Raw genomic sequence first — 22,034 nt, forward strand, 5'->3', positions numbered from 1 at the left:
GAAGAGCAACTAGAATAATAAAAGGTCTGGAGAACATGACTTATGAAGAAAGGCTGAAAGAATTGGGCTTGTTTAGCTTGGAAAAAATATTGAGGGGGGACATGATAGCAGTTTTCAGATATCTTAAAGGGTGTCATGAGGAGGGAGAAAACTTGTTCTTCTTGGCCTCTGAGGAGAGAACAAGAGGCAATGGACTTAAACTGCCGCAAGGGAAGTTTAGGTTGGACATTAGGAAAAAGTTCCTAACTGTCAGGGTGGTCAAGTACTGGAATAAGTTGCCAAGGGAGGTTGTGGAATCTCCCTCGCTGGAGATATTTAAGAACAGATTAGATGTCCCATCAGGGATGGTGCAGATAGTGGTTGGTCCTGCCGTCGGGGCAGGGGACTGGACTCGGCCTCTCGAGGCCTCTTCCGGTCCTAGTGTTCTATGATTCTATGAATATGTGCTACCTGAGTACTCAGTCTTGGAGAGTTGAGTTTAAAAGTAAGCTTGTATAATTCTTGCCTCCGCTAAACTTACAAAAACTCTGATTTTGGTATTGCCTCTGCAGAAGATCTCTCAGCATGTTTCAGTAAATTCCAGATATTCCTCTAAGGCTCAACGATTTTCAAGATGAAACACCTTACTTGTTCAGTCATTACTTTCCCCATTTGATGCACCATAATAAAAAGAAAAACAGAGTTGAATGTATCTGTATAATGGCTGCTGTGGGGACCTACAGCTGCATCCCTTTCCTCTTAAATTGCTTGGTCCTTGTAATGAAAAGCAGGTACACTGCATGCCTACATATTAAAAACACAAAGTTGATCCTAGGAACGTTGTCCAGTGTCCCAAATAGGTTTGGGTTTTTGAGGTCAGGTGGGGGGAGGAGGAGGCTGAGATTTCTACCTCCTTAATGAAAAAGCTCATAAGTGTTACTAGTAACCGTTTTAAAGAAAATGCTTCAGTCGCACTGACCTACCCTCCCCCCCTTTTTTTAACACAAAGTCGCTTGTGTGCTAATTTAATGAACTATCAGGAACAATGCTGAGCTGCTTGGGTTTTGTTTATGGCTTAAGTAGGACTTCAGGCCACATCCCTCTGGTTTCTACGAAGACTGCAGCTTCTGTACTGCTGTCTATGTGCTGTTACACTCCTTCCTATTCATTTCTCGGCTGTTGTTTCCATGTGGGGGCGGGCCTTGTACTGGGAAGTTCTTTGATTGGCTTCCTTTCCAGCGAGAGATCCCGGAAGTATTTCAGCCAAATACACAGCCCTTCTGGGCCACAGCCTTCACCGACTCTTCCAACTTAGTGCTGGTGCCAATGCTACTCTGCTCCTCTCCCGGGAGAGTGCAGCTGGCTCTCCTATTAGGTGCCTGTGTGCTAGGGAGCAGCTATACTCAGCAAGGTGAGTTCATGTATTCAAGCATGTCTTCCTCCACCTTTCATTTCCACCTCCTTTATGCTGTCATTGCAGCAGAGCTTTAAAACGACTGCTGCCTGTTCCCTCCCAGTGACTCTCCCCTTCCACTAGGAGCTGTATTTGCCAGATGTCACTTCAAGGCAATGTTTTCCCTGCGTTTATCCAACCTTAACATCCATCCTCTCCCAGACAGAGCCTTAAAATGAATACTTTAGAGCCTGACCATAAAGGAAGGCATGTCTGACTCCTCTCTTTTAAATATGTGAAGGAACAAGCAGCAAAAGGCTAAACTTCTTTCAGCTTGTTAAAAGATAAGAGCACACCTCCCGCTACCTATGCAAAAGTTAGAGGTGAGTGCCCTGCCTTCACTTGCCCTACAGTGCAAGTCAAAGGCAGAGCCCTGAGTCTGGCTACCCCTCTGAGTTTAGCGCTCGGTGTGATGTTCTTAGTGTGATTCAGTGGGAACCTAGGAGAATTCCCTTCTTACTCGCCTTCCCTTCTTTCTGTCCCCATTTTGTGTTCTGCCTAGAAATGTGGTGATTTCCCCTCTGTTGAATTTTTCGCTTCTCTCTCTTTCTCAAGGTTTGTGTGTTTGTTTCTAAATAGCTAAAATAGTATTTGCCCTGGTCCTGCCTCTTTGGGACAGGGCTGTTTCTTTCAGAATTTTCCAAGTGAATCCTGGGTTACTCAATGCAACCAAAAAGTGACTGATCCTAAAGAATACTTCCAAAGGAGATTTTCCCCAGTGGCCTGAACTGATGAGTGAGACTCAAGGCTAGGAATGAATATCACAACTAAATGTGATAGCCAGGAATGCCCGCCCTACATAAATTGCCATCAAACAATACTGAATCTGATCTAAAACAACAGACTGAGCTGTCATTTTCCCTAATGGCTCCTTCACTGTGTAGATAGGCCCTTTTGTAATAAAACCTCCCTTTGTAAAGTCATGTATAGGTCTTTAATATGGCACCTCCCAGGCTGTATGGGCCGAGAGGGTCTTGTACTGTTAATCTGTCCCCTGCCAGATGGGCTGTCTTTCGGAGATCAGTATTTTTAGCAGTAGTGGTTCTGTAGCATGTTAGGGAGCAGCAGACTTAGGACTCTCTCTATCCCCTGTGTGACCTAGAATGACTCATAGCATTTCTGCCTCACTTCTCCCAGCTGTAAAATGGGGATAAAAATTCTTGCTTATTTTCCATGCAAGAGAGTAGAGAGAGTTAGTGAGTAGGCTATGTTTTTCTCAGGGATAATTTCATTGATTTCAATGGCATTATCTCAGGAATAAGCTTAGTGAATGCTCTGCAAGATATAAAGCGCGGTTTAAGTGCTGGGTATTATTAACCTTCTATTTTCCTCTTCCCCAGCATGCAAATCTCTCTCTAGCAAAGAATGTGCGCACTCCCAGGTTTTATTGTTACTAATTGATGTTATGTTGGATCACAAAATGTTTCATAGCTTTTGAAGATGATGGAAACATGGTAAAACTGCCTGGTGGAAAGTTCCAAATGGGAGCAAATTTACCTGACAGTAAAAATGAAGGGCCTCTCCAAGAGGTGACAGTGAAATCATTTGCTATTGACAAATATCCTGTCACCAACAGGGATTTCAGGTAAGGCCCATACTTACCTTTTGCTTAGTTTGCAGGGAGTGCATGGTTCAGGGGAGGTGGGTTTACTTTTGTTGGCAGCCTCAGCAGAGAGGTCAGAGACCAATCATAGAAACAAAACTGATCTACCAACCCTAGAGATGATCCTGCCAGGATGGAGTGACGGTACATTGGCAGAGCAGCCGGTGAACTTGCACACCTACTGCCAACGCTGTGTCCACTCTGTGGATTAAAGAAAACAGGTTTTAATTTTCCAGGTTGAAATCTCACTATATTCACTATTGTTCAAAATTCCTGGAATATTACAAAGTCCTGTTCTAAATCTGTGGAGAACTGTGGGAGGAAGTTAACAGTTTGACAAGGTATTTGCTTTGCAAACTGCTACAATTTTACTTGCCAATACCTTGTCAAACACTCTGCAAGACAATGTTTCTGTTGAAAAGAAGTGGTAAAGGGAAAACTCACTTGTGGTTATGCTACATTAGGTAGCAAACAGGTCCTTTCTAGCTCTTTGGGTTTTACATGGGTAATGCATCAAAGCATCATGTTCTATTTTGCATTTGATATATAAATACTTTGCTTTGTTGCTCTTATGAAACTGCAGTATACTGCAGTCAGAGGGTGAATATTCCATTTTCCCAGTGAGGTATGGTACTCTTTGTAATTCACAATCATAGAAGCTGGGCCATCTAGTAAATAGATTCTAGATGTCTCCTGTTAACACTCAGTTGCTCCCTATGACATATTTTATGAGGAGTGTAGAAAGCACTAGAAAATGTAGTGGAGGAACTCTTCTGCATGGGTGTTGAAATGACTCCAATGTCTTCATAAATCCTTTGTGGACATGCTGCAAAGCTCAGCTTGAGTCTCAGCTGTTTTGGGACGAGGTAGAACAGAGATTGTGCAGGTTATTTGATACACTGGATAATTACATTTGCAGGACAGGTTTGACTGTAACACTAGAAGTGGATTTAAGTGATACTATGTGATTTTTTTGCAAAATGTTGTCACAGCTTAGAATGGATACTTCTAGTAACTCTGCTGGCTTAGCTGGCTGGTTTGCTTTTCGGGTTTTTTCATTTTAGTTTTTAATAAAGCTAAGTGAAGAAACTCAGATTTTCTTCCTAAACATTTAAAAAAAGTTCATACCAGTGTAGTATTTTTGTGCAACCAATACAAACTGGCCCAGTTTCATCGCTCACCCTAACTCCTCTGATTTACACCACGGATGAATTTGGCTTTGTTTGTATTGGGGTTCAATGGACTATAAATGATGTGAATAGCTCTTGTAAATTACATTTACTTTTATTGTGCCTGCATATCATTAGATTTTGATGTGTTAATTTTGGGGAATTGCTACCCAGACATCTATATCTGACATATTTGCACCAGGGAGTTTGTTCGAGAAAAGAAATACAAAACGGAAGCAGAAGACTTTGGCTGGAGCTTTGTCTTTGAGGATTTAGTTTCTGAAGAGCTGAAAAAGAAAGTGACCCAAAAACTGGAGGTAATGTTTGTTTGAAGAGTGAAAAGTGACACGAACCCAAAGTTATGGGGTTGAGTCATGATGCTGAAAATAGGTCCCTGGTGTTTGTCCTCAGAACTCAGGGATGTCGGGCTGGAGGAATGCAAAATGCAAGCAGATCCATTCCTGACACATGTACCGTTAATTGTGGTGGGCTTATGTGAAGGAAGGAGGTACTAACTTCAGCTGTAACCTGGTGCCCAGAAGAAGGGATGCAACCCTTTAGGAAGCTTTGACTCCACAGCCCAGGGATGTGAGGGGAACTGAACTCTTCACTTCTCTCTTCATATTCTGATCGTGTTACTCTTTATCATGCTATAAAAAATTAACACCTGAGGGGAAGACCTTGTTGATTACAATGGGTATGCTTTTCTGCTGAATATTACCACCTGCTAATAACTGGTTTAATATTTTGCCTTTTACACTGTTTGATTGTGCTCCCATTGAAACCAAGAGCGAAACTCATATTGATTCCCATAGGGACAGGATTTCACCTTACGTGATTTAAGGCCTCTGCTGACTTCTTTGCAGTAGGGTCTGTTAGGCATTTTGGTGAGTATGCAGAGAGCAAGGCACCTCACATTATTTATTCATCAGGATTGAAAACAGGAAGCCTATAGTTTATTAAGGAGCTTTTAAAATCCTGAAGATTATTTTTAGTCAAATGTCCCCTGTACTGTACTTATGAGCTTTATAGAAATGTCTTTAAAATAAACCAGCTGCTCATATCAATCCACAGAATCTAACCATATCCAAACTCAAAAATACTCTGTCTTATTCTGCATGCTCCAGAGTGAGTGAAACACTGAGAGTCAAGCAATGTTCCCGCTAATGTTTTCCATCTCTGTGCAAAATACGTTTTGTCTTGTGCACCGAGCCACATGTGGATGTTCACTGTCAGTAAAAACACATGTGACTGGCTGCTGCTGGCTGTGGGCACTCCACTAATCAGCTGAGCAGCATTTAAATCCCGCTTGGGAGGCTGCCCATGCCCTAAACTTAGTGGAAACACTTGAATCACGTCTTGGGGATGGTTAGATATATCAGGATTGTGCTTAAACTGGTCTCTTTCCTTTTTCTCAGTCTGCCCCTTGGTGGCTACCGATTGACAAGGCATTTTGGCGACAGGTGAGCAGTCCTTTGGAGATACAAAACTACCATCTCATGTAGAAATAAAACCTGCTTTAATTACTTTAGCAATTCCACTTGCAAGGAAGGAGGAAATTGGGGGTTGAGCGCAGAGGTTGTGATTTTTTTCAAAGGAGTCTAAGGGAACTAAATGTTCAAATTTACCATTGAAATTTAGTAGGCTGAAGGTGCATAATTCCCTTCGGCTCCTTTGAAAATCCCTGCCAGGCTCACTGGCAAAAGGAGTAGCAATCTAAAGGTCTGACAACAAGCAGTTTAGGGCACTGTCTGCCCTCCCAGCTATGCATAGTTCTCATCCATTTTGCCATGATGTATTTAGGGAGTGGGGTGATTGGAGCAGCTCTGCCGGCTGCCTGGAAGTGGTTGTAGGCCACAGGCGATCTGCACACCTGTCTGAGTTCATAGCATAGGGATAAACTCTTGTCAGCCACGCCTGTCTGGCAGAGCAGACAGAAATGGCCTCTCTGTGTTATACATGTCTCTGAGGCTCTATCCTTATTTGAGGCAGGTACACAGGCCTGGCATTGATGAGGGAGGGGATAGTTGCCCTCAGGCCCAGCATTTCAAAAGGGTCTGGAGCTCCAGCCACCACCACTGCTACTTCAGCAGTGGCTCCGGTCCCCTTTGAAATGCTGCAGCAGCTCTGTGTTGCTGCTGTGCACGCAGCTCTGAAGGAGCAGGGGTTGCAAGGCAGGACCGACTGCCCTATGCCCTGCCCCATTCACCCTTGGCCATGCCCCTTCATGGGTGGGGAGCTGTGCCCAGCTCCCACCTTGCCTCCCAGGTCCATGGTGGCTGTCAGCCCACCTGTAGATGGATATCTCCCAGTCTTTAGTTAGATTGATTTCTGCCAAGTAATCAAAGGCAACTTGCCGTGTACCATGTAGGAAAGGAGGTATTTCCAATGCAGGCAAAACTTCAGGATATGATCTTTGATGCATTTGTTTGAGACAGGTTAGTCTAGCATTTCGCCGCTAGACCAGGATTAGAGAGAGTTGGGTTCAATTCCTGGCTCTGCCCTAGACTGGCTTAGTTTAATATTGATCATTTTCACCCTTCCTCCTTCGAGAAAATTGTCTTGAGCTAATGAATTATTTTTCTTTTCCCCTCGTCACGCCACATAGATTTCAAAGGTGTTGCCATGGGAGCTGACAAGCTGTTGAGCAATGCGTATTCTCCCCCATGCAGAAGCACACAAAGTCCAAGATTTCTTGTGTATTTCACTGCCTGCCAGATAAGCAGAGCACTGTAAGCAGTGGATGCTTGTGGCAGCCCAGCATAGAGGATGTATCTAATATAGGTTTCCCAGGCTCTATGTCATTGTTGGGGGGTTTCTTTTACATGAAATTATTATGGCCCAGTGAAAACTTGTTGCATGAAATTCTCCATAGCCAGCAGGTCCAGGATCTGGGATAAAATCCAAGCTGGACTACCCTGTGCTACATGTGAGCTGGAATGATGCACAGGCGTACTGCAAGTGGAAAGGGAAACGAATGCCTACTGAGGAGGAGTGGGAATTTGCAGCAAGGGGAGGACTGGAAAGTACGTAAGAAAAGTTCTTTGATCACTTCCACTAAGCCATCAAATAAATATATTTGATTCTGTGGGGGTGGGGGAGTGAAGAGGTGTGTGATGACAGGGGGCTGGACTTGAGGACCCAGGAGAGGCCTTGTATTCCTAAATAAAGAGAGCCTACTGGACTCAAAGCTCTACCTTCCCTCCTGCTGGAGGTTCTGGTCTCTGCATGGAGTTGCGAGTGGAAGTCAGAGTAGATTTTATGATAGTGCTGTCTGGCCTTAAAACCCAGGACTATATGAAATAAATACATGGCTACATTTTAGGTCCATCTCTTGGAGGTACAAATTCTTTTCTTCATTATGAGAACTGGGTCTGGCCCTTAATATTTATTCTTTGCTGAGCACTCGTCCGGGGATATTGGGCAGTCCTGGAGTTGACTACAAAGATATGCTTTGCTTGAAGGAACTGGATACAATTTAGTTCTGTGATGAGGCATGGCTCTGAGAAGTGAACATGGCTCGATCCTCTTACAAATGAGACATGAGCATCAAAGCTTGTAGAACTCATTGTTAACAGGCTGTCACTGAGGCCAAAGGTGAAATCCTGGACCCATTGGAGAGAAATGTGAGGTTTGTCACTGACTTCAGTGGAGCCCAAACTTTGACCCAAGAGTTCAGGAAGTTTCACAGAGGGAGTGGATGTTTATAGGGATAACAAGAAGATCCAGAGTCATAACAATGAATGAAAAAATTAACTGAGTTTGGGAAGGGTTTAAAAAGCTCATGCTGGAAGGTTTAAATCAGCTTCTCTTTGGGACTTAGATGTCACTTGCATGTGGAGAGTCTCGTATGTGTTAACCTATAATTTCTTGCCTGTCCCCCTGGGGCATCTGGGGTCAGATGCAGAATATTAGACCAGGTGGACCCATTGAATCTGTCAGCATCTATGGTCTCACTTTTTTTGTATGAGAGGAGATATTAGCTCTCATATCTGTGTCAAAGATCAGCTCCAAATTATGGTTCAACCTAAAAATTCCCCCTGCACTTTTCAATCTGGCACAGAACTTCTCTTTCTTCACAACTGTTTGAGGCCAGCAGTGTCCTACTCCAGAGGTGGCTGCATTTTAGTGGTGGATGGTTGTACATCACTAGGCCCTGAGGCTGGTTTTTTTTTAAAAGACATCTAAAGGAACTAGAATCACAGAGGTAGCCATGTTAGTCTGTATCTTCAAGAGCAACAACAAGTCCTGTGGCACATTATAGACTAACAGATATTTTGGAGCTACAAGTAACTAGAGGTTCAAATCTCCCAGGCAAGTTTAGTAGGTTATGGGCTCCTAATTCCCTTTGATTCCTTTGAAAAACCCTCCAGGAGTCACTAGTGAAAGGAGTGGTAATTTGGAAGAGCTGATGACAAGCAGTTTAGGGCATTGGCTGCCTTCCTGGCCATGCACTGTGTCCAATAGAGTTAAAATGTCTTTTTTAACATGCATCCACACTGGATCAGACCAATGGCCCTTTTAGCCCAGTATTCTGTTTTCCAAAAGTGGCTGGTGCCAAGTGCTTCAGAAGGTATGAACAAAGCATGGGAATTTATCAAGTGATCTGTCCTGTCATCTAGGCCCAGCTTCTTGTATTCAGACGTTTAGGAACACCTAGAACATGGGATTGTCTGTAATCATTTTGGCTATTAGCCCAGGTCCTGATCTACTTTCTCCATAGCAGTCATGATTGTACAAACCTTTATCATTTCCCCCTTAGTCATTTTTATAAGATGAACAGTTCTGGTCTTTTTAATTTCCCCTCATATGGCAGCTGTTCCACACCCCTCACCCTTTTTATTGCCTTTTCTGTCTTTTTCCCAACTCTGTTTCCTTTTTGACATGGGGTGACCAAAACTGCATAGAATGCTCAAGGTGTGGGCATGCCATGGATTCATATAGAGCTGTTACAATATTTTCTATCTTATCTCTCCTTTTCAGATTGGTTCCTAATGCAGGCTGAACCTCTCTGATCCAGAACGCTCTTGTCTGGCCACATCCGTAATCCAGCGTGATCTTAGTTAGCCAGACAACCACTTATGATGGATATGGCCGAGTTTACCGTGGTCCTATAAAGATTGTTTACAGCCACCAGTCCTGGCTCTCAGTGTTCTGTGCTGTTATTTAGCTGTAATTTACCCTATATGTCTTCTAAGAGCCCAGCGAGCAGTGGAAGTGTTGATAATGCTGATAGACAATATTTACCTCCCGTGGTCTGACAGATTCTCTCATCTGGTACTGGTCAGGTTCTGAGGGTGCCAGACGAGGGTTTAAAACAGTATTCTGTTAGCTTTGTTGACAGATGCTGTACATTGAGCAGATGTTTTCGGTGTACTTTCCACCATGGCTCCAAGATCTTTCTTGAGTTAGTTTAGACCCAAATCATTTGTGGGTATAGTTAAGATGTTTTCCAGTTTGCATCAGTTTGCATTTATCATCATTGAATTTTCAGCTGCCACCCAGTTTTGTCTGACCACTTTGTCACTCAGTCAGCGTTGGACATGACTCCTTGAGCAATCTTGTATTACCTAGACATATTGCCATCTCATTTTTAGCCCTTTTGCCAGGTCATTTATGCATATGTTGAACATCGCTGAAAGGGGTGTCAAGCTGACCATTTCTGTTGGGCTAAGTCTACACAGAAGCGTATCAAAAATAATCCATTCTGGAACTGCCGTTCTGAAATAGCTTCTTTCCAAATAAAACACCAACACACAAGATGCATTTCAAAACATTGGCGGCGGCAACAACAACCCTGGGCTAATCCCCCATTGGTGTCTCGTGCCTCCCTCACTATTCCTTCCAACTTTCCCTGTTCACTGAGAAGTGGCTTAGTTTCTGTAGGGTAGCTCTGCACCAATCTACTATAGCTACCTATTCTCAGTGGGGTCTGCCTCTCCTATTTGAACTGTCCATTGTGATGAATACCGAGGTCTTGTTGTTGTTCATTCTGCAGATATGCCCAAATAGCTGTAACTTGCATTGTATAACCCTGTGCAGGAGGTTCTGTTTTGGTTGTATCTTCCTATATAATTCCTCACTGGTAACCTTCTGCATCCATCCTATTCTCAGGATCTTTCTATAACAACTCCTCTAGAACACTACTATCCATCTCTTCAAATCCTTCGTTATCACACGTCTCACATATATACATGCTGCCGAATACACACGTTTTCAAGACACTCAGCTTCGTTCTTAAGCTAATCACTTTACATTTCCAGATTTTATCCATCACCTTCAAACCCACTCTTGCTCTTACTATTCTAGTTGCTATTTCCTTCTTACAGGCTAGATCAAGCAGCACCCAGCTATTCAAAATCGCCTGTCCAGATACACACTGCCTATTTCAAAATAGTGCCACTGGATGCCATTGTGACTTATTTCAAAATAGTGCTGTTCTGTGTCTTAACAGCACCTATTTTGAAATAGGCATTATTCCTCCTTCAATGAGGTTTCCAAAATTCTAAATAACATATATCCACTATTTAGACTTTATTTTGAAATAGTGTTTGCATCGTGTAGATGCTTGCAAAGTTGTTTCTAAATAATGGCTGTTATTTCAAAATAACTTTGCTGTGTAGATGTAGCCTTGATGTCCTAGTTTAATCAGCACGAAAATAATTGTTCTCGCCTCTTTTTTTTTTTGACAGACAGAGTATATCCTTGGGGGAACAAGTTTCAACCAAATCGTACAAATCTCTGGCAGGTAGGGTCCTTATACCGTCATGTGTATGATGTGGGCTGTGCTCATGGCTTATTGATAAGAAACATGTCCTAAAGTGACCTAAGGAAGCATTTAGCTAGTAAATCCTACTGATTTGTCTTCAAGACATTGAAAATCAGTTGGTAGGGCAGTCAGGTCAGTTGCTAAATTTGCCACAATTAGGCTCTCTCCCCTCACCTCCAGGTTTTAGAATTCCAAGGTAATATTTATCTGTAAATATTTATTTATCTAAAATAGCCTTGCCAGGCAGCCATCTCATCCTCCCTCTACAGGGGAGATGGAATCTGGATTCCTCCAGTATGTGAGGCTGTTGAGATGGAGTTTCATGGGAGAAGCCTCTCCCTCCTTAGCACTTGCAATGATTGAACTGTTGCTTTGTCATATTGGAGTATCTGCAAATTGTGTGACTGATAGGCTGTGTCCACTATTCTAAGCAAGATGAGGTTCTGTGAAGTGCAAACTTTTTTACTCCTTTCTGTGCCATCCTGGGGGAGTTGTTTGTTTTTTCTTAACACCCTTTCCTCACACAGGGAACCTTCCCAAATGTTGATACAACAGAAGACGGTTACCATGGTGTTTCCCCAGTGAAAGCATTCCCTCCTCAGAACAACTATGGTATGGACTAAGAGGTGCCTTTGCCTCAATGTGCAAATAAATCCTTTTGCTAATTTCAATGTAGAAATAATCAAAGTTTCAAGATTGTGGCTGGAATTTAAAACCTTAAACTGACATTGAATATCTTGGCCGCCAGATCAGGTGCCGCTGGGGACATGGAGATTTCTGAATGCTATTTAAATTTGCTGATGTTGACATGACACATTTTAATACACCACACATGACATTGCATGCAGTGATTTGTAATAATGATACTTGATGAATTTTGGTCCTTCTGTAATGCCTTTTACTGGAGAATCCCAAAACACTTTATTAATATGAAGCTTCATAATACCCTTTTGAGGGTAAGCAAGCATGGCTACCAGGGTTCCCTGTAAGCTGAGCACTTGGGTGGCCGCCCAGGAGAGATGCAGGTGCTACCCAGCTGATCAGCAGAGCATGCACAGCTGGCAGCATGTGTTTCTATGGTGATGCATATCCAAACCTGCCTTGGCACAAATAACAAAATTTATTCTGCACAGAGATGGAAAAAATTAGAGGGAACACGCTGTGATGTAGTGGGGATACGTGTGTGTGTGTGTGGTTCACAGAGGGTGTGGGGCTCCTGCTGAGGGTGACCTAGGCAACCAGCTGACACCTCTGGACTGCAAACACAGGAGGAGGTGGAGCCTGAGGGATTTGAATAGGAACTGGGAGTTGGAAAGCAGATAGTCTGGGCTAGGAGTGAGAGAAACAAAGGAGGGGGGAAGGCCCTGGCTCCAGGGGCCCCTTGGGGCCTCCTCTCCCCAGCATGGATTGGATTGGCTGTCTGATTGTTGTACTGACCCCTCTGTACAATGCTGTGCCCTGTTGGCTAATAAACCCGCTGTTCTCCTGCTGAATGAGAGTTAGTCCTGTCTGTGGATGGGGTACAGAGCTTGGGGAGCCCTGAACCCCATCACACACTCCCCAACAAACTGATGATGACGGTGGAGTTTAGTGACTGCCCATCGTGGTGAGTGTTTATTAGAGCTGGGAATCAAACAGAACTTCTGGTTCCTGGTCATTTGCTCTAGCCATTAGCCTACTCTCTTCTTTAAAAGACCTCACTGCGCCAAAATGCTTCCAAAAGGGCTTTGTATTGGCAGTGTATCTGTCTTCCTATGGACCCTGATGATCGTTTTCTATATCTCAGGACTCTATGACCTGTTAGGAAACACCTGGGAATGGACTGCATCAGAGTATCAACCTCATGGACCTACGTCAAGGCAGCGTGGTCAGAAAATGCATGTCCTGCGAGGTGCATCTTGGATTGACACAGTAGACGGATCGGCCAATCACAAAGCTTGTGTCTATACTCGGTAGGTTTACTAACTGCTGTGGCCAAGTGCTATTTTGCACCGCTTTAGGGGGCTGATAGTAATAGAAGATGAGCCTCTCTAGTCCAGAATGCTCTCATCTGGCAACATCCATAAACCGCCATGATTTTGGTTAGTCAGGTGACCACTCATCATGGATGCGGCCAAGTTTCCTGTGGTCCCGTAAAGTTTGTTTACAGACACCAGTCCTGGCTCTTAGTGTTCTGTGCTGTTGTTTAGCTCTAATTTACCCCTAAATGTCTTTTCGGAGCCCAGGAAACAGTAGGAGTGTTGGTAATGCTGCTAGACAATACTGATATCCAATGGTTTGGAAAATTCTCTCATCAAGCACAGGTCAGGTCCCAAGGGTGCTGGACAAGAGAAATTCAACCTGTATAGCCCTTAATGTATAGATTTATTTATAATTATTTGCTACTCTATTTTTATTATTTTGCAATTATTTACTTTTCAATAATGAGGATGACTTTGTTGTTAATAATAATAATAATAAATCCTCAATCTGTATGGACTGCAGCCCAGTCAAGTATGAAGGCTGGATGCCAACTGGTGCCATATACCCAATACAACAGTGAGAGAGGAAAGGGAAAGCAATGGATAAGGATAGACATTGTAGCAAAGTGTAATGGCAGAAAATAATGGTCATCTGTTTTAAATCACACCAACTCATTGTCAGCAGTTATGTAAATTGCATCATTTCTAAGTAATTAAACTGCATTGCCTTCCTTCCCCATATTAATTATTGCCAAAAGATATTTAAAAAGCCTAGTGGAGGAACTGCATCACTCATCATCCCCTTTGCAGCAGCTCTGTAGCATAAAGGCCGGATTTCCTACAGGCCTGCCAGTGGGTGGGACAAGGAGGCAGTTTCCTGGGGGCCTGGTTATGTAAAGGGGATTATGGTTTGACTGCAGCAGCAGCAGTGCCTGGAGCCCCGAGCCCCTTAAATGGCCACTGGCGTGCTGTGGAGGTGCTCTGCACAGCACTCAGGGCTGTCTGGGGAGGTGGGACCACCACATATTTCAGGCAGAGTTGTGGGGCAGGGCACCGCAGTCTGGAAGGTGCTGCAGGTCGGCTATCCTAGCTCAGCCCCAAACCTTCTGGACACAGGGAGCTTTGGCCTCCTCCTGCTTTGCCCAGGGGTCTGGCATGGCTGTCAGCTCCCATGATTTTTCCAAAGTCTCTGCTCACATTAGCTGCGTCTACACATGCACGCTACTTCGAAGTAGCGGCAGTAACTTCGAAATAGCGCCCGTCACGTCTACACGTGTTGGGCGCTATTTCGAAGTTGAAATCGACGTTAGACGGCGAGACGTCGAAGTCGCTAACCCCATGAGGGGATGGGAATAGCGCCCTACTTCGACGTTCAACATCGAAGTAGGGACGTGTAGACGATCCGCGTCCCGCAACATCGAAATAGCGGGGTCCTCCATGGCGGCCATCAGCTGGGGGGTTGAGAGATACTCTCTCTCCAGCCCTTGCGGGGCTCTGTGGTCACCGTGGGCAGCAGCCCTTAGCCCAGGGCTTCTGGCTGCTGCTGCTGCAGCTGGGGGTCCGTGCTGCATATACAGGGTCTGCAACTAGTTGTTGGCTCTGTGTATCTTGCACTGTTTAATGAAAGTGTGTCTGGGAGGGGCCCTTTAAGGGAGCGACTTGCTGTTGAGTCCGCCCCGTGACCCTGTCTGCAGCTGTGCCTGGCTCCCTTATTTCGATGTGTGCTACTTTGCCGTGTAGACGTTCCCTCGCTGCGCCTATTTCGATGTTGGGCTGAGCAACGTCGAAGTTGAACATCGACGTTGCCAGCCCTGGAGGACGTGTAGACGTTATTCATCGAAATAGCCTATTTCGATGTCGCAACATCGAAATAAGCTATTTCGAAGTTGGGTGCACGTGTAGACGTAGCCATTTAGACCTCTAATTTAAATGGCCATCTTTTTTCATTAGCACAGTGTGTTGTTATTTTGAAAATCTGGTCACTTGCTTAGGTGCCTAAATTGGAGCTGGGCTCTTTGAAAATGGCTCCATCTGTCAGCATCAATTTCTGCATAGAAGTTGGGTTTTTTTTTTTTGGTTTTTTCCCAGGATGGGAAACACACCAGACTCTGCCTCAGACAATCTGGGTTTCCGCTGTGCTGCCCACATCCCAAGTCAGAAAACCAGGAAGACCAAGAGTAAAACAGAGCTGTGATGAAATTACCTATCGAAATGGTTCTATGATGTTTTCTCCTGTGGAGACACCAGTGATTCCTTGCAGCCGTATTGGAGTGAAGTTTGGCAAGTTTTTAAAAATCAGCATTTACATCTACTGGTCCGCTTTACAGTGGAGGTTTTAGACATTGAGAGTGGTTTTGTCCCGTTGCCTTAAATGTTTTTGACCTTTTAAGATGCTACTGCTCTCTTTTCATCTAGCTTCAGCCATCCTTTGACGTGGGCCCAGTCCTGCAAACACTTACACACATAAGCAGTGTGCCTTCTAATTTTTTCAACCCATTGGCAGAATAACTTTTATGTGCACCAAGGCATGTGCGGATGTGCACCACCAATAGAAACAAAGGCTACCCACTGTGGGTGCTCAGCTAATCAGCTGGGTGGCACCTGTATCTCTCCTGAACGGCTGCCTAAGCGCTCAGCTTACAGGCATTAGGTGCCTTACTCCCACTTGATGTCAAAGGGAGTCACATGTCTAACTCCATTAGCCTTCCCTCTTTTATAAACCTCAGCCTTAACGTGTGACATTTATGTTCGAAAGCTTTGCAGCCACTAAGTAATTCATTCTCCCAATAACTCCATGAGGTCATTAAGTTTTATTAACTTTGCTTTTGAGGTGGGGAAACTGAGGTAGAGCAGAGATCGAGGGGCAGATTGTCAAAGGCAGTTGGGCACCTTAAGATAAAGACAGGTGCCTCCGGTGCTTTTTAAATCAAACCCCTTGGTTTAGTTCCCATTTTGGATGAATAGGACTCAAGATGCAAATCCTAGCTTATTATTATGGCATTACTTGAAAGTAAGACTACAACAGGCACCAGCTTAATGCTCTCACGTCACACCAGCTAAGTAAAAGGAAGCCTGTTTATTGACATGTAAACAATTTACAAAACCACATCCAGGCACACTGATCAAATAAATAGAAATAAATTAACCAATTCTAGCCAATGTACAGTCTGCGCACTGGCCCCCTATCTTTTTCAGTGTCTCCTAAATGCACCTGCAGGTTGCTGGTAGCTGCAGCATGCATTTGCCTTCACTCCAAAGGCTGTTTAAAAAATTCACCTAGTTCTGTTGGTGCATAAAATGAATCACTGCTCTTCCAGACAGCATGTTAAAGCCTTGGAAGCAAAACATCTGTCCCATGTAGAGTCATTTAGGGATTGACTCAGAGCAGTAACTGAGACTAGCAGTGATGGTGACATAGTGGAATATGATGGATTTCCACTCCAAACAGCTAAATGCAGTGCCTTGCATGGTGAACAATCTCAGAGAGGTGGTGGTATTAGTCTGCATCTTTGACAAAGAAAACAAGCAGTCCTGTAGCACCTTAAAGATGAACATTATTATTTATTAGGTAATGAGTTGTCATGGGAAAGACCCTCTTCTGCAGATTCTGGAGCAGAACTGAGAGAAAACTGAGGAATCAGCTAACTATAACAATTAAAAAGTAAGTAGGGGAAGGAAGGAGGGGAAGAGAAAAACCAATGGGAAATGTCAATTAAGTTTATTCACAGGGATGGCAGACATCCCATTTAACTTAATTGACACTTCCCAGAGGTTTTTCTCTCTCCCCCTCCTTCCTCTCCCCTCTTCCTTTCTAATTTTTACATTTAGGTGATTCCTCAGTTTTCTCTCAGTTCTGCTCCAGGATCTGCAGCAGTGAGTCTTTCCCATGGAAGCTCATCACCTAATAAATGATATTGTTAGTTTTTAAGGTGCTACAGGACTGCTGGCTTTGTTTTGCGGAGATACAGACTAACCCAGCTACCTCTCTGAGACTATTCACCATGCAAGGCACTGCATAGTGGAATAGGTCAGCTAGTAAGAATGTGAGGTGAGGTGCTAGTTGCCATTCAGAAAACGCCCCCATCCCTGAGAGAAAGGGAGTCAACTGAATCCCTTAAGATGAAGGGTCTGATGGCTTTTCCCCCCCATAAACAGGTCCACTTTTCCCTGCTGACAAATTCCAGAGTGATAGTTTTGTCCCAACTTTTTTTCAGGATTTAGTGGGCAAGCAGGCAGGGAAGGTTTCCTCAGCTTGTACAAAACCTGAGTTATAAACTGCCAATTGTACTGCAGCCAAAGGTGGAGGATTTTTTTTTTTTTTTTAAATAGAGGTGAAAATAGGTTAGCCCCAAAGCTAAATGACTGAAGTGCTCAGTGAATAACAGCTGGCCTCTATGCAGTACTTTTCATGAGTGACTCTCAAAGCACCTTACAAAGGAGGTCGATCGAATTATCCTCATTTTACAGAAGGCAAACCAGGCATTGAATGCTTGCCTGTGCCGTGAGGTCCAAACCTAGGCATTTGTGCCTTGAAAAAACTTGATTTTTTTCCAAAGTGAGGAGGGATACAGCCACCCTCCCTTAAGACCCTGCGGGTGAAGGCTGGGCTTGGAAACGTGGGTCTCTTATTGCAAATCCAGCTCATAAAATAATAATAAAAAAAGCTTGGCCAGATTCTTTGTATGGTTTTTAACCTCAATAAATTGAATCATAGGACTGGAAGAGACTTCAGGGGGTCATCTAGTCCAGTCCTTTGCACTCATGGCAGGACAAAGTAATTCTAGACCCCTCCTAAATGTAACTAGTATTTTGCAAGCGTTCCATTGGGGGATGTACTTTCCACACTCTTACCTGCTTTCCTCCCGGCCTCACACCCCTCGCGCTCTGAACTTGCTGATAACATCACACTGATTGATTTTTCAACCTCACTTCCCATCTAATTTAGCTTCTGCCCAGCTGCTGTGACTGCACTGCTCACCTTGGCTGACTGGTGCTAGTGTGTCCCTCAAACGCCTTGTCTTGCCTGTTGCCTTGCCTCTAACAATTCAAGTGTCAATGTATTGTCTTCACAGATGCCCCCAGCAAGTGAAACTGAGCTTTCAAAGCCACAGATTGGCCTTAACCGGACACCGAGGCCCCAGTCTGGCCAGCGTCTCCACTAGGATGATTCCACTGACTGCACTGGGGCTGGGACAAAAGTCTGCCTTGGTCTAGCTTGCTGGACCATTGGCCTTATCTGGAAGCTGTGGGGTGGGGAGGCATCAAGAGCTACGTGAGCCTGATTGCAGCAAATGTTCATAATGGAAAACAATATTGCCACCAGGGTAGTAGATGATTTCACAGAGGTCTGGGCAGTTCGTTCACATCCTCTTGCTACCACATTTCAGGGGAGCCTGCCCCCTTCTGCCAAAGCAAGGGTGGGGTTTCCTACAGGTGAAGCGCTGAGTGTATTCTTTCGTTCTTGTTTTACCTGTTGGCTTCCTCTGCATTTGAGAGGGAGGACAGAGCTGGGACGTCCAGAGCCGGAGCTATGCCCCAATGCCAGAGTTAGGATTTTGCTTGGCCTGCCATCTCTATTCTTTTCTAAAAGCACCTCATTTGCTGACCAGTTCTGGGCCTGCAATTCATTCTGGGTGGAATTAATTTGGGGCACAAATTTTAAGATGTTCATTTGCCTGTTCTGAGAGTCGATTTGCATGCACTGTTAATTACAGATGCAAACTTAGAGGCCGTGTCTAAAAACCCAGATCCTTCAATGTCACTCTGGAGAAAAGTTGAACATTAGTATGTCAGGGCCAAATTGTGAAGGCCTTACACAGGCATCAGGCACAATTTGCATTGCAGTTGGATGGGGCTGTGCTGGGATACAGAGGTTTGCGCACAAGTGGGGGTCATTCGAAGGCCCTGAGGCCCAATAAGGAGGTCTGGGATGAGTGCTCCCAGGGTTAATACTGTTTTCTGTTGAGTTTTTAATGGGGAAAACATATAGGCCAGTGATTCTCAACTTGAGTTTTGCAGTATTGCAGGGTCTCTATGAGGGGAAAAAAAATGAGTTGCTAGAGCTGGCTTTGGTGATGGTCTGCAAACGGTTTGGTGAGGTTGGGGGTCTGCAGTAGTGAAAAAGGTTATGTGTTGGAGGTCACACACACCCGCCCCAGCATCGCCCTCCTCTCTTGCACTTGCTATCATTGTCACACCGCTTCTGGTGAGTGTGGTAAGTGGAGGGGGCATGGGCAGGGGCTCATGGCCAGTGCCCCCCTCGTAATCCCCACAGCATTCGCCTCTGGGGAAACACAAAAGAGACTGCTGCTAGTTTTCAAAGCATCTGCTTGCCTTAGCTCTGACAAACTTAAGCTAACATGGTGCTGAAGCAGTTTTACTCAAAATAACTCATCCTCAGCTGTTAAGCTCAGCAATACTGCCTTGGCTGTGTTCTCGAACAGGGCCGCTCTGTTCTGGGCTTCTCCCTTCTTCACCCAGTGTCCATAGATTCTAAAGGCGCAGGCATCAATCACTTTGCGAACGGGTTTCAGCGCATAAGGATCTCGCATCATCACCTCCCTGGTAACTGGCTTGACATTCCGATAGCGATAGTAGATCCGGACAGATGCAAGAACTGTGAGGCAGATGACCTGAAATGAAACAACCATCTCACATGGGAAGGCGAGATCTTAGAAACACTGAAATTAATCACTGTTTAAATGATTTCATTAATATAAGAATAGTCTCAGTAGCTCAGACCAGTGGTCCATCTAGTCTAGTATCCTGTCTTCCGACAGTGCCCAATGCCAGAGGCTTCAAAGGGAATGAACAGAACATGACAATTAGTCATCCATTTCCTGTCAGTAACTCAGCCAGTCCCACCAACCGTTGCATAGGACTGCATGCCTCATCACATTAACTAATGACCACTGACAAACCTATCTTCCATGAATCATAGAACTCAAAGGGACCTCGAGAGGTCCTCGAGTCCAGACCCCTGCCCTCATGGCAGGACTGAACACTATCTAGACCCTCCCTGATAGATGTCTGTCTAACCTGCTTTAAATATCTCGAGTGATAGAGATTCCGCAACATTCTGAGCAATCTGTTCCAGTGTTTAACCACCCTGACAGTTAGGAAGTTTCTCCTCATGTCCAATCCAAACCCCCACCCTTGCTGCAGTTTAAACCCATGGTTCCTTGTCCTATCCTCAGAGGCCACAGTGAACAATTTTTCTCCACCCTCCTTGTAACTCTCTTTTTTAGGTCTTTGAAAACCATTATCATGCCCCTCTCAGTCTTCTCTTTTCTAAACTAAACAAGCTGAATTCTTTCAGACTTCCCTCAAAGCTCATGTTCTCTAGACCTTTAATCATTCTTGTTGCTTTTCTCTGGACCTTCTCCAAATATTTCCTGAAATGTGGTGCCCAGAACTGGACACAATACTCCAATTAAGGCTTAATTAGTGCAGAACAAAGCAAAAGAATGACTTCGTGTGACTTGCTCACAACTTGAACTTAGCTAACTCCTTTTTGAACCTGGCCTTCACACCATCCTCTGGCAACGGGTTCTACAGGTCGACTGTGCAATGTGCAGAGAAGTCCTTCCTTTTGTTTTAAACCTGCTGCCTATTAATTGCATCGAGTGACCCCTGGTTCTTGTGTTCTGTGAAAGGGTAAATAAAATTTCCTCATCCACATTTTCTACATTATTCATGATTTTATAGACTATCATATTCTCCCTTAGGCATCTCCTTTCCTAGCCTAACAGTTCCAGTGTTTTTAATCTCTCCTCATATGGAAGCTATTTCATATCCTTAATTATTTATATTGCCCTTCTCTGTATTTTTTCTATTTTTAATATATAATTTTTGAGATGGGAAGACCAGAACTGCACATAATATTTCAGGTGTGAGCATGCCACAGCTTTATATAATAGCATGATATTTACTCTCGTCTTATTTATTCCTTTTCTTTTGATACCTAACACTATTTTGCGGCTGCTGCACACTGAGTGAATGACTTCTGTGAACCAGCTAGGACTCCCAAATATCTCTCTTGAATGGTAACGCCTCCCTTAGGTGCCCATCATTTTGTGTGTAGAGTTGGGGTTATGCTCTCCATCAGGAATTCCTTTGTGTTTATCAACACCAAATTTCATCTGCCATTTGTTGCCCAGTCCAACAAAAGATCACCTTTGCCTTGGCCATATTGCTCTGTAAAACAGACTCCTCCCTGTAAGCACTTCAGTGGTAAACCCCAAGGCCATCCTGAGGTGGGGTGGGGCCCAGGGAAAGCCCCCCTCCACCCCCCAGTCCAGTGCCCCAGGTGTGGAGGACCAGGTAACCCCCCTTCTGCACCTCATGCTCTCGCCCTTCCCTGACACAACCAGCCTAACTGGAGATTATCTGAGGCAGGGATTGAATGAATGTCAGCAGCTGCTGTGGGGGTCACTCCCCCGTCACCCTCCCTGGCACTCACCACACAATACTCTGCCTCCCTCTCCCAGCCCTTTGAGCCTCACTTCTCCATGGGTGACTGGGAACAGAGGCTGTAGGCAGTCCGGCTGCTGCCATGTGTGACAGGTTGTTGTCAGCCAGTCTAAAGCCACGCTCTGGTACCTTGAATTTCCTGAAGGGGCTGAAATGCCGCACTTCCTCTACGACGTACTGCTGGAAGAACGGGTGGGCCAGAGCATCGCTGGCTGTGTAGCGCTTCTTGGGATTCACCACCAGGAGCTGGGAAATCTGCAGGAAGGCACCGATGGATTTTGTGCCCCTTCTCTCCTCATTATTTCCCAAACCCAAGAGCTTTCTGTCAGGTCTTCCCACTACCAGGTTCTTGTCACCTCATTCCTCAGGCCTTGAGATTGTTTCAGAACAGGGGTGTGCAGAAATGCTTTGGGGGTGACTTATGACTAGCAGATGCAGCTGGCATGGCTCAGCTCTTTAACTGTGACCTGCGGGTTCTCTGGGTGGGGACCAGGCTCTTGGGGCTGTCCCTCCCTCCTGCAGACCCCCCACCAGAGCCTCTCAGCTGTTGAAGTGGGGCCAAGGCTCTGGGGGCTCTAGTGAGCATGAGGGCTCCCCCTTCAGCACAACCTGCAGGCTGTTTAAGGGG

The 22,034-nt window shown here is 44.8% G+C and overlaps 2 protein-coding genes across 4 annotated transcripts in view; one reads left to right on the plus strand and one right to left on the minus strand.

Moving 5' to 3' along the window:
- The first annotated feature begins 1,243 nt into the window (after positions 1-1,243).
- Positions 1,244-16,821, plus strand: SUMF2 (sulfatase modifying factor 2). Its single transcript, XM_075013986.1, has 9 exons — positions 1,244-1,390; positions 2,864-3,017; positions 4,407-4,521; positions 5,623-5,667; positions 7,080-7,230; positions 10,897-10,952; positions 11,501-11,585; positions 12,760-12,925; positions 15,023-16,821. Exons 1-9 carry the CDS (start codon positions 1,306-1,308, stop codon positions 15,126-15,128), a joined length of 963 nt encoding a protein of 320 aa, XP_074870087.1. The 5' UTR covers positions 1,244-1,305; the 3' UTR covers positions 15,129-16,821.
- Positions 16,822-16,829: 8 nt separating this feature from the next.
- The window catches only part of PHKG1 (phosphorylase kinase catalytic subunit gamma 1), a 28,097-nt gene continuing 22,892 nt past the window's right edge, over positions 16,830-22,034 (minus strand). For all 3 annotated transcript variants that reach the window (XM_075013984.1, XM_075013982.1, XM_075013983.1), the window contains 2 exons: positions 21,536-21,661; positions 16,830-19,566 (listed from right to left, as the gene is read on the minus strand). In XM_075013984.1, coding sequence (XP_074870085.1) covers positions 19,315-19,566; positions 21,536-21,661 — 378 coding nt within the window. In that variant the 3' untranslated portion in view covers positions 16,830-19,314. The remainder of the gene's footprint in view (positions 19,567-21,535; positions 21,662-22,034) is intronic.

Source organism: Carettochelys insculpta, chromosome 19, assembly GCF_033958435.1.
Source record: "Carettochelys insculpta isolate YL-2023 chromosome 19, ASM3395843v1, whole genome shotgun sequence".
In the NCBI taxonomy this organism is placed as follows: Eukaryota; Metazoa; Chordata; order Testudines; family Carettochelyidae; genus Carettochelys; species Carettochelys insculpta.

Excerpts from the sequence above, each read along its gene's own strand:
- SUMF2 (XM_075013986.1), top strand. The coding sequence starts at position 1,306 with ATGCTACTCTGCTCCTCTCCCGGGAGAGTGCAGCTGGCTCTCCTATTA. Across the intron at positions 3,018-4,406 it reads GTCACCAACAGGGATTTCAG|GGAGTTTGTTCGAGAAAAGA; the intron begins GTAAGGCCCATA and ends TATTTGCACCAG. Across the intron at positions 5,668-7,079 it reads ACAAGGCATTTTGGCGACAG|CCAGCAGGTCCAGGATCTGG; the intron begins GTGAGCAGTCCT and ends AATTCTCCATAG.